This window comes from Carassius gibelio, chromosome B3 (genome assembly GCF_023724105.1).
Source record: "Carassius gibelio isolate Cgi1373 ecotype wild population from Czech Republic chromosome B3, carGib1.2-hapl.c, whole genome shotgun sequence".
Lineage (NCBI taxonomy): Eukaryota > Metazoa > Chordata > Actinopteri > Cypriniformes > Cyprinidae > Carassius > Carassius gibelio.
Window position 1 is genome coordinate 30,237,699 of NC_068398.1, and position 16,478 is coordinate 30,254,176.

General features: G+C 39.0%; 1 protein-coding gene across 1 annotated transcript; it reads right to left on the reverse strand.

Moving 5' to 3' along the window:
- Positions 1-263: 263 nt before the first annotated feature.
- On the reverse strand, positions 264-15,957 carry LOC127952375 (glutamine-rich protein 2-like). Its single transcript, XM_052550777.1, has 12 exons — positions 15,830-15,957; positions 14,579-14,664; positions 12,336-12,458; positions 12,192-12,266; positions 11,919-12,083; positions 11,526-11,644; positions 10,993-11,058; positions 9,550-9,651; positions 7,542-7,707; positions 7,359-7,470; positions 2,964-3,083; positions 264-2,252 (listed from the first exon to the last, which is right to left on the reverse strand). Exons 1-12 carry the CDS (start codon positions 15,948-15,950, stop codon positions 2,086-2,088), a joined length of 1,422 nt encoding a protein of 473 aa, XP_052406737.1. The 5' UTR covers positions 15,951-15,957; the 3' UTR covers positions 264-2,085.
- Positions 15,958-16,478: the final 521 nt, after the last annotated feature.

Here is a 16,478-nt window from a genome sequence, read left to right on the forward strand (position 1 = left end):
GGACATCATTACACAACTTCACATGCTAGCAAGTGTTGATGCAAGAATAAAGTCAGTCAAACATGACACTGTTACAAAAACGACTTTCTTCTAAAGAACACAAAAGCAGATGTTTTGAAGAATGTTCACTGTGCATTTTTTTTTTTTAATACAGTGAAAGTGAATGCGACTGGAGCTCTGAAAAGGGAAATTTCAAAGTTTTTAAATCAGTGTGACCATTTAGATCCATGAATGATGTTCAAATGAACCCATTTCTAACAAACATTCATAAATCCATCACTTTGCAATTTGTCACACTGAATTGAATTTGTGTACATTTTTGCACATTTGAGTTGTTTACACATTCTTGGTTAAATTGTCATATCGTCCCCTTGGAATTGTAAGGTTCTATCTGCGTTCTCAGTAGTTTTGAGATATTGAGCTTCAAAGTTTTTGTGTTCCATAGACTTCTGTAGATAGAACCTTTTTGTTTTTTCAATAAAAAATCCCAAAATGTACAAAACTTAAAATAAAACATCACATAATGTAAATAAATTGACACAGAATAAGAATATGTGAATAACTCAATTTTGACAAAAATGTCAGATAGAACCTTATAATTCCAAGGGGACGAAATATGTGTAACTTCAACGCAAGCGGAAACAGAATTTGGAAATGGTTTGTAAATCCATTCTCTGTTAAATTGTACCATTGAACTTAAACAAAATGGTTTAATAAACAATTTATGCATCTCACATTATTGATTAACAGGAATTACACAAAAAAGTAAATGAGATTTGAGATATACAACTTTCGACTGAAGACTTCAGAAGACTTTTTGATGGTTTATTTTATATTATTTATTGTTGTTGACAGTGCCCAGTATCCGCCCCACATTCACTTTGTGTAACACAAACCAGTTTTGACATTTTGCACCTAATATCTTTGTTAAATTAAATATATTATTTATTTTCCACGAAAGAAGCAATTTTGGATTGGAATTGCATTGGAATAATGGCAAGATTGACATTTCTGCATAAACCTATCATTTTTTGCATTTACAGGCCTTTACAAAATGAGTTTCATGGTGTACAGTAACATGGTGTATATAATATTACCATTATTTGATTTTTATCATATATTACCATTTTACATCAGAATAATAACATTGGTCAATTACAATATTTTTACCTTGTCAACCATATGTGATTTTTTTTTTTCTTTCTATGAAACCCTGTGTCAGTAATTTGGAAATGACGTCTATGATGCTCTACAGGATGTTTGTGGTCTGCACATGGTAAAATTGTACACCGAGTACCTTTGTATCTGTGACCTCAGATTGTTCTCAAGACAAAATCCAAATTGGAAATGGGGTGACAATGAAGCTTAATGCACAAGGTCATGAAATGAGTCACTAGTCGCTCCAAAAAAACATCAACATTTACATCACTTTAAGGCAACACCTCAATTATGCTTATGATGAGTGTTCGTAAACTGAAGCGTTATACATGTGTAAGTTTCAGTGCGATCGCTGACTGTAACGAAGACCATGGTGTTATCACAGTACTGAAACATACACTATTTTGCCAAAAGTATTGGGACACCCCCTTCTAATGAACAGGTTTGACTACTTTATTAATTTTCAGCTTGCTTCTAAATTTATAAAACCAGTTTGGACAAGACCCTTTTCTATTCTAACATGATGCTGTAAGGCAAGGTTCAAAAAGGAAATAAATGTAATACTTCAACTGAATAATAAATCTGACAGATATAATTGCTGTATGTTGTAAGAGGTAGATTTGAGGTGAAACAGACATGGATCTATTCCAGATACTTTGTTCTGGTTTGAACTGAACTGAACAACAAGTACTGGGTCAAATTCATCAGATCAACACTGCGAGGGAGTTTCGAATGTAAAAGCGAATTAAGAATCACATTGGATGACAAAAAATGTTTTGCATATTTAATATGACTGACGCTATTGCAAAAACATTTATTAAGTCTTAGATGGATATTCTCAATGTTACAGAGGAACCTTCTGTTTCACATATAGCACTGCTGTAAACATTTCATTCAGACAATGGAGCGGCTCCTATTGGAGGATCTCTAGAGTGATGTCACCGGCCCATCTTCTGATTGGTTGAGCTCTCTGTGGAGCTCCAGTGCTTCTTTCAGCTCTGTGGTGGTGTCATGGAATGAGGTCTGGAGCGGGACGTTTTGGGACAGACAGTCCATAGAGGACTGGGGCCGATCTTTCATTGAGGCGCTGGATGCTGTGGGAGTGAGGGGGGTGGAGGGGTTGTCAGAGTGCAAAGGTTAAAGAGCATTCAAGTGTAAGTTACGGTCACAACTGCATCACGTACAACTCGTGACCTGACAAACATGTGAGGCATGTCAGACGCTTACAGAATGACTTAAAAACATCTCCTTTAAAGGGTCTTGTGGAAGAGAAGAGTGCTTAATTGTATTGAATGTATACATGTAGTGCAGATTCAATATTATTTTATCTTAAGATGCAACTTAAAATCATCAAAAGACCACCTAAGTGTACTTAAAGAGAGAACCTTTTTCAATTTATTTAAGTCACAATGAAGTTGCCATCTCCTTATTAAGGGTTTGTTCAAAACAAGTTTAGCAACCTCTGTGAACACCACTGATCATTTCACACATGCTAACTCGGGAGCCGCCCAGAAAAACAGCCTGTCTTTGTTTACCACTGAATATTTTGACTTCTCTATTAACCCAGGCATGGATAAGATATACACACAGGTCATAACCCGCTGAGCCTCAACTCGGACATAGCCAGGGTATTTAAAGTTCAAAGGTCAAGAACAGCACCTCAGTGTTAGCAGCTCTTGAACATGGTTAGCCTTGTAACTAAAATAGGTTGCGTTGTAAAAAGCCAGTGTTTATTTACAGCCAACTTTAACGGCTTTATACTCATCTGCTGTGAATGTGTTTAAGGTCAGCTCCTCATAACCCACCTGAGCAGCTGCGGTGAGTCTTGGCACTCTGTGGCCGGGAAGGACTTCGACGGCCAGCGTCCACTCCACTGGACCTCTGGGACTGTGAACGGCTGACCTTGTCTCTGCTCTTCCAGTTGCCTAAAAGAGCATCAACAATTCAGCTGGCAGACATGAGAACGCTGACAGCAATTAATTTACTACAATTATGACACAAGCTGATTGGCCTCTGCTGATTTTGCAGTCAGTGAACTGCTTGCTAAACATTTAAATAGTCTGGTTCAGAGTTCACTGTAAGCTGGCCCTGCAGCATGCTATAGTGTTCCTCTGAAACCTTCCACCTCCCCCAGCACCACCTGTCTAAATCTGCCACGGGATTTATATACGCAGTAGTGAACATACGTTTTTTTAGTCTGAGAGCACCTGGTGATTTTGCACGTTGTGTGATCTGTTAAATATAGCTAGTAACTAGGGCCGGGACTCGATTAAAAAAAATTAATCTAATTAATTAGAGGCTTTGTAATTAATTAATCGCATTTTAATCGCATATAAATATTTGACCTGAGAACAGTGAGAAGTGAATAATGACTGAATACATAAGCTTAAGCAACAAAATATTGTTTATTTTTGTTCAACCAAGTCTAGCAGACCAGTGCAATTTTTGCCATGAAGTGTAGCAATAGCATATTTAGAAACAATTTAGAAATAGTACATTTCAGAAATTCAGGAAGCTTATACTTGCAGGAACCTTCTGTAAAGTGTTTTTTTAAGTAAAACACAATACTGTCAATTACATTCAGAACATTGGAAACACTGACTATTAGAAAACATCTCTCTGTTGCTTCAGAGGCCATAACATACTAAGTCCAACTCTCAATAACCTTGGCCAAAACAATAAAGAGTTCAACATAAACTGTTGCACCAACAAAATACATAGTTCAACATAAAGTGTAAAGTCCACGCTAGCTGCTATATGTTTTGCGTTGAGATGATACTTGAGGCTCGTCGATGTGCTGCAGTGATATGCGAACGCTAGTTGGTGCTTCAGTATAATCGGTCCGCCGAAACTCATCCAGTGAGAAACGTTCCGCGGTGCAAAAATAAGTTATTAAAAATGCGGGATTTTTTTTCTGTAATTAATTAATCCTAGTTAACGCGTTATTTTTTGTGTAATTAATTAATCTCAATTAACACGTTAAAGTCCCGGCCCTACTAGTAACTAATTAGTGCAGTCAACTGATTAAAAAACAACTATGTAATGCACATTTTCCTGGAACTAATCGCGATTATTCAAGATTAATCCCACCTAACATTTACGTTTTTAAATATACTTTAATATTGCAATAATTTCCTTTTCAATCTTCAAATGAATGTAAAAACAACATAAAGACAGTATAAGGACAGATCCTATCACAGATACCAATACTAACAAAAATGTCTCTAGGGAACTTTTTTTCCTAATATTTAACCACTGATTAAATGAAATGTTGACTATACTAACATTACTGTATAATTCACAGCTGTCAATTTGAACTTTTATTAGACTTTAAAACATAACTTCTAATTTAAGTCAACTTAAAACAATCTTCACTTAAATCTCATATTTACCTGTGCCCTTCAGCAAGTACGAAATATACAGAAATTAAAGTTATCAAACTCTAACTTCTAAATTAAATATAGATGAATTCTCAAAGCTCCGAAAGTTGTTGACTTCCTCTCTTGTTTACTGTTTAAGATTCATGACAGCAGTTGGGTTATTAGATTATTTGGCTGCTATTACTTTAAGAGCTTACTGAACATGTCGCAGATCTGACTCTCATGCTCGTAGTTTCATTCGCGAAATGATACAGACTACAGCGCACGCCTCTGTATTTGTGCATGCAATTGAAGAGTACATGCTACGAGCACAGTATAACGGCTAACTGGAAAGGAAAATTAGTTTTTACTGACATATGGTCTGGAAGACTGGCAAATTAATCGCCTGCAGGAATGTGCTAATTTTGACAGCACTTAAAATAATTTAAAACAGTAAAAGTAGTATTATTGCACTTAGATGATAAGCAAAATAGTAAAGCATAATACTATCATATTTTAAAATAAAAGCAATCACATCATTCATTGCATAACTTGAGTGTTGATTCTGCAGCATTTCTTTATCGTCATTGACCCACATTTGTGTTCCTGAAGAGAATTAAAAAGCTTTTTCAGCAAAACTTACAACAAAAGCAGAGAAATGTCAATGGTAAGAGACTGTCAGGACATTTATTATGAGGCAATGGATTGCTCATCACATGAAGCACTGGCAAAAATGTAACTGAATCCGAGACAACAGTACAATGGTTTCGTGGTAAGTCTATTTGGGACAGTTTTGACATCGGTGTCTCTCTCTGGAGATATTTCCTCCAAGATTGTGACTGTTGTGCTTTGTGTGGAAACAACAACTTCTGACCTTCAACACTAGACTCATTTTCCCATAAATCATCTCTTTACCTCGTGACATAGATAAGCTGCCAAAGGTTTGCTCGGTCAAGCATGACACGGCTCATCTGCCAAGCAAGTGTCTTCTGTTTGACTTTCAACCATCTTCTTTGATTCGGCGACACAACGAAGGGCAAGGTCAGAGACCAATTTTCCTCCAGGTCTGTTGCCACTTCCAGATGGTTTCTCATTGCTGCCCTGCTATTATGTAACATAGAAATGTTCGGTTCTTTCCAGCAAGCAACATTAAACTAGGCCCCCTACCAAGTCCAATCTAAAGCCCTACTGTTCTTCCTTCAAGTCCTGAAAAACACTTCAACACAACCAACCACTTAATTTTTTGATTTTTTAGCATAACTCTAAATCAAAGTTTCAGTAAACTCTGCTACCAGGGATCAGTCATCCATGTGTTCAACTGTTCTCATGTTAACGCTGTTCCAGATCTGGAGCGGGCAAACTCAAAGCTTCTTAGGGGAACCCAGTACTTTTAATTAGAGAACGCAAAAGATTGGCAAGCAAACAAAGTTTTTTGAGGGAACACAATATTTCTGAAAGAGAACGTCAAGGTTCTTGGGGGAATGCAATACTTTTGCAAGAGTGCACATAAGTTTTAATGGAAAAGCATTGAAATATAATATGAAATAGGCCTAAGGGGCTCCACAGACGTCCATAACCAGCCTTCTCAAATTGATGATATTTCTAGGAGCAGAAACTCAAAAATTAATAATGTTAATGAGAAATCAATGAAGGTGCTACATCATAAAGCACCATGAAAGATGTCTATGTGACTCATGTGATTTATCTTCTGAAGGATTAGCATATACAGAAATTGAGATTTGAGAGCTGCAGTGGCCTGTTCATAAACTATAGCGCAGGAATCATGTGGACTACGTTTATAATTCGTAAATGGTGTTTTTATAGTTTGGTTGTCACTTTTGGAAACTGACAGTCAGGGTCAATAAAAAAAATAGCAGCGTGCAGGTTTGAAACATTACGAGGTTGAGTAAATAATGGCAGAACTCAATTGTAAAACAGACATTTTTCCTATTTTGTGACTTTAATTATGATTATGAAACAAACCGAATCGTGCAGACATCATTTTTGGCCAAAGCTAAAATACAAAGCTTGCGCTCATTATTCTCAGTCTATAATTGAATAAATCACTATGGCAGGTGTTAGCCAAACTGAATGTGTCATTCTACAACAATAATCACAAACACACAACATACAGCGGCGAGAGTGTTGCACGTCCTGATTTTGCCAAGTTCGATGTGTTCCTAGGTCAACATATTTTGTTGACCCTGGAACAACATTTTACTCCAAAAATATATTCTTAACCATATCCCTACACCTAAACCTAACCTTAACCATGAGTAATCCCTAAAACCAGAGGAAATGATAGATGAATGACACTGATGTACAAGCACCAAACACTGATTTTAAGCGTAAACTTCACAAAATCTAAAAACTGGTTCTTCAAATCTGATTGGTTAATCACAATGTTGTTCCAGGGTCAACAACGATGTTGTCCCAGGAACATGTCTCACTTGGTAAAATCAGGTTCTGCGAGAGTGTTACTTAATCCCATTGAAAACCTTTGGGAAATTCATAGCTGATGAATGAATCTCAGCTTTGGGAGGAATTTAAGGAGGCTTTGCGAGAATTTAAGCATGATACATGCACAAACCTTATTGAGTAATGCCTAGGAGGATCAAAACAATGGTGAACCAATGAAATATTAATAACTGACTATACTGTAGTCAAAGTATGCATTATTTCCTGTGAGTTACGTGTTAACAAAACCCATATTTCAAAATCCCAATATAACATACTCCTCATATTGTGATGGTTTAATCAAACTTGATGGGTCATTACTGTGCACATATTCCCTCTGGGTTCTACTGTGTGTGGAGGATGGATTTAAATGACTGAATTTACCTTCTCGAGGAGAGATAGTGGGAAATCTTGTCTCGGAGAGCCTCACTGTTCTGCTGCTCATTCGGCCCTTGTAGACCTGTCCATCCAAACCTAAGATGTCCACCTCTGCTGCCTGAAGAAACACAGCTCACGGTTCAAACATACTCACCGTGTATCACATTCTCAGAGGGTTCTGCTGCAGACCTGTGTGGGCGGTGCAGAGGACACGGGCTGACTCTCTTCTTCGCTCTGGATCAGATGGGTGATGTGCTGAAGGCGGGTGTAGCGGCGGCTGGGGTAGGTGAGGGTGTGGCTGCCCCCACAGTTACGGGACAGGTAACTGTAATCGGCCATTTCTGGGATCCTCTCACTGCACAACAGACAAGAAAACATCACTCAGCACTCTTAAAGGGATAGTTCACAAAAAATAAAAACTCTGTCATGAATTACTCACCCTCATGTCGTTCCGAATACGTTAGACCTTTGTTCATCTTCAGAACAAATTAAGATATTTTTGATGAAATTTGAGAACTTTCTGACCCTCCATAGACAGCAAGGAAACTACAACGATCGAGTTGAAGAAAGCTAGTAAGGACATCTTTAAAATAGTCAAATAGTCCATGTGACATCAGTGGATCAAAGACTGACACTGAAAACATGAAACTGTTGAATAAACGCACAAAAAGTATTCTCTAAGCTTCATAGCATTACATTTGAAACACTGATGGCACATGGACTATTTTAACAGCTGCATCCCAAATGACGCACTATACACTATGCACTCATACACTAGTGAAAGTGAAAGTGAGTGAAAGTGAAGTGACATTCAGCCAAGTATGGTGATCCATACTCAGAATTTGTGCTCTGCATTTAACCCATCCGAAATGCACACACACAGAGCAGTGAACACAAACACACACACTGTGAGCACACACCCGGAGCAGTGGGCAGCCATTTATGCTGCGGCGCCCGGGGAGCAGTTGGGGGTTCGATGCCTTGCTCAAGGGCACCTAAGTCGTGGTATTGAAGGTGGAGAGAGAACTGTACATGCACTCCCCCCATCCACAATTCTGTCCGGCCCGAGACTAGAACCCACAACCCTTCGATTGGGAGTCCGACTCTCTAACCATTAGGCCACGACTTCCCCTTAATATGTACTATGTACTATGTACACCTGTTGTCCTCACTACCTTTGCGGCCCTTGAGCGTGTCAGTTATCTTAATTATCTTGATTTGTGTTCTGAAGATGAACGGGTTTGGAACGACATGAGGGTGTGTAATTAATGACAGAATTTTCATTATGGGTGAACTATCCCTTTAAAGATTCCAAAAAGGGGTTTTCTGTTTCCCCAGAGAACCTTTCAGTCATCAGCTCTTAAAAGACCCATTTTGTTCTAAGTGTGAAAAAGATTTCTTCACTACAAAGAACCTTTAGTGCAGTGGAACATTCCCATGGATGCTGAAGGTTCTTTGTGGAATCGTCAAAGCCGATAAAGAACGTTTATTCTTAAGAGCACATGGACAGAGTCTGGAGTCTCTAGATATCTGTGGCTGGTCTGATAAGCTGACTTCTACCTCAGAAAGCTCTGCTCTGTGTGTCATGAGTCTAACTCACTGCTTGCTCATGGACCGACTGCTGCTCCTCTTTGCTGGACCCAGGCTGGGCCGGTAGTGGGTCCGTGAAATCTCTGGCAGACCCTTGCTGTTTGGGAGCTTTGGGCTCCTTGGTTTGGGACACTGACTGGGTTCTGCATCTATCTGCCTGCATATTAAAACATGGCTATGCTCATCCTGCGCCGAGCCTCTGTCAAAACAAGCCGTCTTAATGTTATTCTGATTAGCACCTAGTTCTAGGATGAAACAAATGCACTCTCAGTGATCTCAATAATCAATTAATTAAGACCTCATCACTAATCGCCACTGATCATGGGGACCAGTGTGGCCAGATTGGAAATGTCCAAGTATGGTACCATAAATTCACTTTAAAGTATACTCTCAGTGAACTACTTAAAGTAGACTTTTTATATGCAAGTATACGTGTTTTTTTTTAGTTTAACAATTGTATTAGTTCTTGTATCTAGTTTTTGTAAGTTCAGAAGAGCGAGGATAATGTCTGTGCGGTATGTGCAGAACACAGAGGAGCAAGTCTGGTTTTCTATCCCCTCTGCTGGACAAGCAGGGTAAAAGCTGCAGTGGGATGTGTCTCACTCACCTCCTGCAGTGCTGTCGCACCTGCTCCAGCTCATACACAGTGTAGGGCCGGCTGGACTTGTGAGAGGGCAGTCCTGGGGCCGAGGGCAGACTCACCAAGTGCCTGTGAGAACACATTACTGTAGTGTTTACAACAGCAGTGTAAGGATGTCCAACGAGAACACTTGACAAGTCAACATGGGCCACAAAATATCACACGTGGTTTCAATGTTTCCACACATGCTAGCAAAACTAAAGTTATGGTATTTACTAGTTGCAGTATCAACACTATATATGTCAAAATTCAAAAAATCTTTAGAAGATATCACCAAACATCTATCCTAAAAGTGAACTTTTTAGCATTCAGTTAAAATGAGACAAATCTGATATCAGTTTAAATTTTATGACAAGAGTGCACCCTCAAAAATCTACATTATAACAGGAGTTTTGACCTTTGTTAAAAAAAAGAAAAAAAAAGACTTCTTCGTTACCTTTTTCTCTATCACATTTTAGAAATCATCTGAAATTATATATCACCTGAAAACTTAAAATCTCAAAATTCATCCTTTAAAACCCATTTTAAAATCAGACATTGCATTACCATGTAAATGGTACATCAATATCATGTTACAAAATGTTTTCATTCATGAATTATAAAAATTTAAGTTTGAATTGTGCACTATAAAGTCTATGTTCAAAAACATTAGTGACAGTTAAGGGGTTAAACTACAAAATCACTCTTTAAAAAAACTCTTTCATTACATCAGATAACATTTTAAGCTGTCACATGGTCACACCACACTGACTAATATCTCAACCAAACCTTGCTTTACTGCTTTTAAAAAACATCTTTCATATAGATATCTTTCAAATAAACCCAGGGTTATTAAATAAATTAAAACCATCCATGAAGAAAAACAACATTTGTTATTGATAAAAAAAAATTAAACTAAATGTTAACTCAAATAATGTAACTTAAACTTATTTGTTTTAGCTAGTTTTCAAGGCAACATTTTTAATTTTTATTTAGTTTTACTTAAAAAGATAATAAATTGACAGTAAAACTGCTAAAATGTAATATAAAATTGCAATGAAAACAGAAAATATAAAAATAAAAAAAATTCAAAATATTGATAAAAACTGTAATAGAATCTCAACTGAAGCCCCACGGAAAATATCAAAATTAATTTACTGAATAAACTGAAAGATACACCATGGAATATGTGTGTTTTAATTTCATTGTCTGCATGAAAAATGTATAATGTAAATGTACTTTTTGACCCCAAATCTACAAAGTTAACATTAGCTGATGTTTGCTAGTTCATGTAAGCTAGGGTTTACTTACTTTACAAGTATTTTTCTTATTTGTCAACTAATGTAGTAAACTAGTTTCTACAAATCTGACCTTACTGTGAAGTGTTACCACAGAGTGTCATGTCAGGTGTGCTTTATAAAGTTTACGTACTGTCCTGGTGTCATCATATCCACGGGACGATCACAGGAGATGCAGTGAAACCGGGCCACTAGTTGTCTTTGACACAGAGGCACAAAGACACATGTTTCCATACAATCTCCATCATGTTTATCAAACACAGGTTATTCAGACAGTGATAATACAACATTACAGAAACATAGATGATGATGTAAATGCTTGGCAGACGCATTTCTCAGCATGCTTTGTATCATGAATTCAGCTCTGAACGTACGTACTGACATACTTGTGTAGTGAACTTCAGGCATTAGTGTACAGTATATGTTTGATATAACTATAAACAAAAATAAACGTAACATATTTTTCTTAAATATATACATGCATGTGTTTGTATTTATATTATACTTAATACATACACACAGTATAAACACATAGTATGTGAACAAAAACTTTTCTTCTGGATCGATTAATCAAGATTAATTGTTTAACAGCACAATGTAATATAGAAATAAATGAAATAATTATATCAAATATAGTAATTAGTAAAAGTGAATCTGGTGCCTCACCTCCTGAATCCAGCGGCGTCGTCCTGCTCGGGGATGGGAGGTGTCTGCAGATGCTTATGAATGGTCCTCCAGCGCTCATCGAGCTGTTTCTTCAGGGGATCCAGCTCAGTCCGGTTCAACTACAGAACATGACACACACAATCAGAGTCATTTCATTTCATTTCATTTCATTTTCACATAAAAACATTCTCCAGGTGCCATGATGCCTTTTTTAAGATGACTTTTCATCATAATGCTTAGCTCTTATACAAAAAGAGTCCCTATATTTCTGGAAAAGATCAAACAGTGAGACATTTAAGCTATACGAGTTCATAAAGGTTTGAAAATATTTTTCCACCATGGAGATTTTCAAAGCCTTCAGAGAAGGACTGCTTCTGCCTCGCCGTCTCTCACCTTGCAGTCCATCTCAGTGGAGATCTTCTCGATCACCTTGTTCCAGTCCTGCTCCTGACCGCTGATCTTCCTCAGCAGATCCTGAAACATGTTATTGAGCTGCTCGGACATGCTGTCGAACTGCATGCGGCTCACCTTGCTCTCCAGAGCCCTCTTGTCTGCTTTCTGAGGAGACGACATCCACTGACTGAGAGTGACTGTGATGGGCCGGCGGGGACCACAAAGAGCTCATGAACTTGGATTTCTTACAAACTGCATAAAGAAACAACTCACGATTTCAATCTCCAGTTCCACCACTTGCTTGTCAGCTTTCTTTTCATCCAGTTCCTCCACTATCTTGAGCAGGCGCTGGAAAAACCACAAGCGACGTAAGCGATGGAAGTAACTGAAGTCTTATGAGGCTCTGTGTTTACTCACGTCGATGTGTGTTTGTTTCTGGCTCTGTTCCTCCATCAGGAGGTTGGATGCTCTGTGGAGTTTCTCACACTTGGACTGCAGCTGGAGTATGGCTCCCTCTAAATCACTCACCAGATCAGTGCTCTACAGCAAAACAACATCACACACTCATACGAGAACATTTCAGTGATCTTAGGGAAGTCAGGAGACCTCAGCATCTCACTTAAGCGTTTCCTCCAGATGTTTCCTAAAATACATCCGTCTCTGTCTCTGCGTCATGTACCTTGTTCCTGTCCTCGTGTCCCTGGTTCGTGAGGAGAGTGGTCTTGTCCTCGGGTTTGTTGTGAGACTGGGACAACTGACTGACCTCCTGATCCAGACCCTGACCTCCTGTCTGCTGTTGACCCTGACCCTGACCTGAACTCTGAGCCTGATCCTGTCCGTCTGCTTTGCTGAAGCTTACTGCCTCCTGCTGTCCACGTGGTGAGAGCAGAGAGGACGAGGAGGACCTCACATCCTCCATCATAGCCCTGAGGCTGTTTAACTACAGGTGAGTCGTAAAAATCAATAGAATGTACAGGAAAAATAATAATAAGACAGTGGTCGGATTTCATGACGATATATGATAGGTGTAATATACTGTATAGATTATTGCACGATATATGTTTAATGCAATATGCAAATGTACCGTATTTTTCAGACTATAAATCGCACCCGAGTATAAGTCGCATCATTCCAAAAATACGTCATGACGAGGAAAAAAACATATATAAGTCGCACTGGACTATAAGTCGCATTTATTTAGAACCAAGAACCGAGAAAAAACATTACCATCTCCAGCCGCAAGAGGGCGCTCTATGCTGTTTAGTGGTAGGCTACAGGAGCAGTGAGCAGTATTAGAGCGCCCTCTCGCGGCTGGAGACGGTAATGTTTTCTCTTGGTTCATTTCTCTTGGTTCATGTCAAATTAATTTTGATAAATAAGTCGCACCTGACTATAAGTCGCAGGACCAGCCAAACTATGAAAAAAAGTGCGACTTATAATCCGGAAAATTCGGTATACTGATTTGCTGCTCAAAAAACATTTCTTAATATTACCAATGTTGAAAACACATGAATAGAAAATTCAAAAGGTCGTATTTTGGAAATATAAATCTCAAAGTGGTAGAGCATTGCGTTAGCTGCGCAAGGTTGTGGGTTCGATTCCCAGGGAACACATGTTAGGTAAAAAATGTATAGCCTGAATGCACTGTAAGTTGCTTTGTATAAAAGCATCTGCTATATGCATAAAAAAAAAAAAAACGTGTATAATGTAACAAATTGATCATGAGTGTTTGTCTCATGAGCCAGACGAGTTCTGTCTGTCTGACCTGCTCTTGTATGTGTATGTCTTCACTGTGTCTCTCTTCTGCTCTGTCATGCGTCTTCTCCCTTATCAGCTCCTGCACTTTCTCATCCAGCTTCAGTACTGCAATCCTGCATGAGTGTGTGTGACATACAGTAAAAACCCTTCTATTGTGCTTTATTCTATCATTTATTAACTGCTTATAAAAGAATAAGGGAGATGACTTTGATTCTGACATAGCGTCAGTCTAAAATGTTACAGATGTGTTTGTACATTTCTTCTGATGCTGCGTTCTCATTACTGTAACTTATGCAACATTTAGATAACACAGTGGTTTTAGAATACAATGACCAATTTTGACCACTAAATGCAAATGATGTGTACCTGATGTGAGCCGTCTGCAGGTTCAGCTGCTCTATCTGTGAGGAGTGTGTGTGCTGACCGCTGGCTGAACCTGGGCTCTGTCCTGCAGACTCTGAACTCTCACACACCTGCACCGTCCTCATGTCCATCAACACACTCTCCACGTCTGACACCTACAGGAGTCATCTAGACTGTAACCTGCTCCTGCTATGTGTGTGTGTGTGTCTGTGTGTTGGACCTACATAAAACTATCCCCGGAAGTAAACTAAATCTGATTCCAAACCTCATTTTGAGGATGGCACTGAGGAAAAAAGTGGTTGTTCAGTCACGGGGCATGAGTCTGTTTGACTGACACAAATGTCACACTTCACTTCACAGAACAATATAAGTCTAGATGAGACTCTGTTTAGATAATTACAGATATTGTAAAGATCAAGCCAGCTTCTTAAGGGATCGTAAAATCTGATACAATAACTAAATGAAAAGACCGGTTTAAAGGACAGTTTAGGGTGTAGTAGTTATTAATTTGATAGTCAGTGTGAGTGTTTCTGTCATACCTTCTCTTTATCTGCTAGCAGGCTGTCCACAAGAGTCCTCAGATGATTCAGTTGCTCTGGCACATGGTCAGGAACCTGCCTCTCGTCTACAGAAACAAACAACATATCAAGCAAACTGTCAGAAACACACTTAAACACACACAAGCTTAATAGTAACTAATGTGAATAAAAATAAAGGGATAGTTCACCCCAAAATGAAAATGTGATGTTTATCTGCCTCCCCCCAAGGCATCCAAGATGTGGATTATTTTGTTTCTTATAAAGCAGTGAAAATCAGAGGCAAAAAACGATATAAATAATCTTCAGTTTCTTGCACAGACGGATAGTTACGTTAGTTATGTATAAAATACATTGACTTTATACATCAATGTATCGTCACGAGCTGCAGGGTTTGGTTTGTGTATGTTTTATGACTCTCGATTCCTATCCACTTAAATTATGTGACTGACAGACTGCAACGGTTTGTGTTAAAAATATGTTTGCCTTCTACTGAAGAAACAAAGTCACATGCCCCGGAGAGAGGGTGCGCACTTAAAATGTGTTTCCTCTCACTCAAACTGTGTCCTGCGCACTCACAACTCTCTCTACGCTCATGTGCTAGATATTCATTATTTTCACACGTTTTTATTTCTAGCCTTTTACCGCGTGCAGTGTGAATGCTCTGATCCCTAAACATGGGCTCGGAAAAAAGGCGCATCACAGACATTGTGTGAACCTGGAGTTACGTAGGCATATGTCCAGTCTGTTCTGTTCTCGTGCTCCACTTAGGTGCATTGCATTCTGATTGGATCGGATAGCATACTGCGGGAGGCCGCGGTAAATTTTGCTATAAAACGATTTAGAAATCGTGCACACTCAAATCATGATTTTATGACGATTTTGATTAATCGCACAGCCCTAGTGTCAACACGTCAACATAAGTGTAGTTGTTTAAAGCATGGTGAAATATTTTTGAAACAATGGTTTAAAATGTAATTTAAAGAGCACATCTTTTAATCTGACATTATAACAATGTAGAAAAGTGTCATGAAAGTGTATTTTCTTTAAATACACTTAAGTGGGCTCTAATAAAATTGATAAATACTTTTTTTCCTTTTACCCGCCATCATGTTGTTTCAAACCTGTATGACTTATGTTCATCTGTAGCGCACAAAAGAATATATGAAAAAATATACACAGATGAAAAAAAGTGAAATAGGTTTGGAATGACACAAGCTAATTTTGGCAGAACTATCCTTTTAATTGTCGTACCCATGGCATTGAGAAGATCACGCAGATGTTGAAGCTGGGTCTGGTCAGCCTTGTTCGCCTCCAGCTGTCCCACGCGGGCTTCCAGACTGTCGTGCCTGTCTCTTAATCCGCCCACCTCCATCAGAGCCTCTACGGTCTCTGGGTAGCGCTCAGCCCCAATGCTGACCCGGGACAGTCGGCGGCCCCTCACAGTGCACAGAGCCCCGTCAGACTGGGACTGCTGGGGAGGAGAAACCCGCCGAGGGAGATCTACACCAGCTGTGCCACCAGCACCCGCTCTGTCATCTTTGAACGGGATACCCAGGTTCAAAGGGTGAACGGGTGCAATGTTTTTAGCGGCGGAGAGGGTGTCCTGCAACCCCTGGGAATACAAGAGGGAATGTCATTTACAAAGAGCATCTCATGAATGAGAATCAGCTTGTCCTTTAGCGTATATTGCGCTTTGCATGAAACACTGAGACGAATGTCTTTGTTTTAGGCCTCGGTTTGTGTTTGTAGATGTTGGTGATGCATTTACATTTAGCAAATCATTCATTCTGGTCAATGTTTGCCTCAGCTGCAGCTGCCGCCTGCTCTAACCAAACAATGGCTGTGATATGAACCTGTGAGATCTAGTGTGGCTGTGAAAGGTTATTGGCTTCTGAAAGCT

Bases quoted from the DNA above. Each gene is read 5' to 3' on its own strand.
- LOC127952375 (XM_052550777.1), bottom strand. From the start codon at position 15,950: ATGGAGGTGGGCGGATTAAGAGACAGGCACGACAGTCTGGAAGCCCGC. The intron at 12,084-12,191 runs GTGAGTTGTTTC...TCGTCTCCTCAG, and splicing joins TGGAACTGGAGATTGAAATC to AAAGCAGACAAGAGGGCTCT. The intron at 2,253-2,963 runs GTGGGTTATGAG...TCACTCCCACAG, and splicing joins GACTCACCGCAGCTGCTCAG to CATCCAGCGCCTCAATGAAA.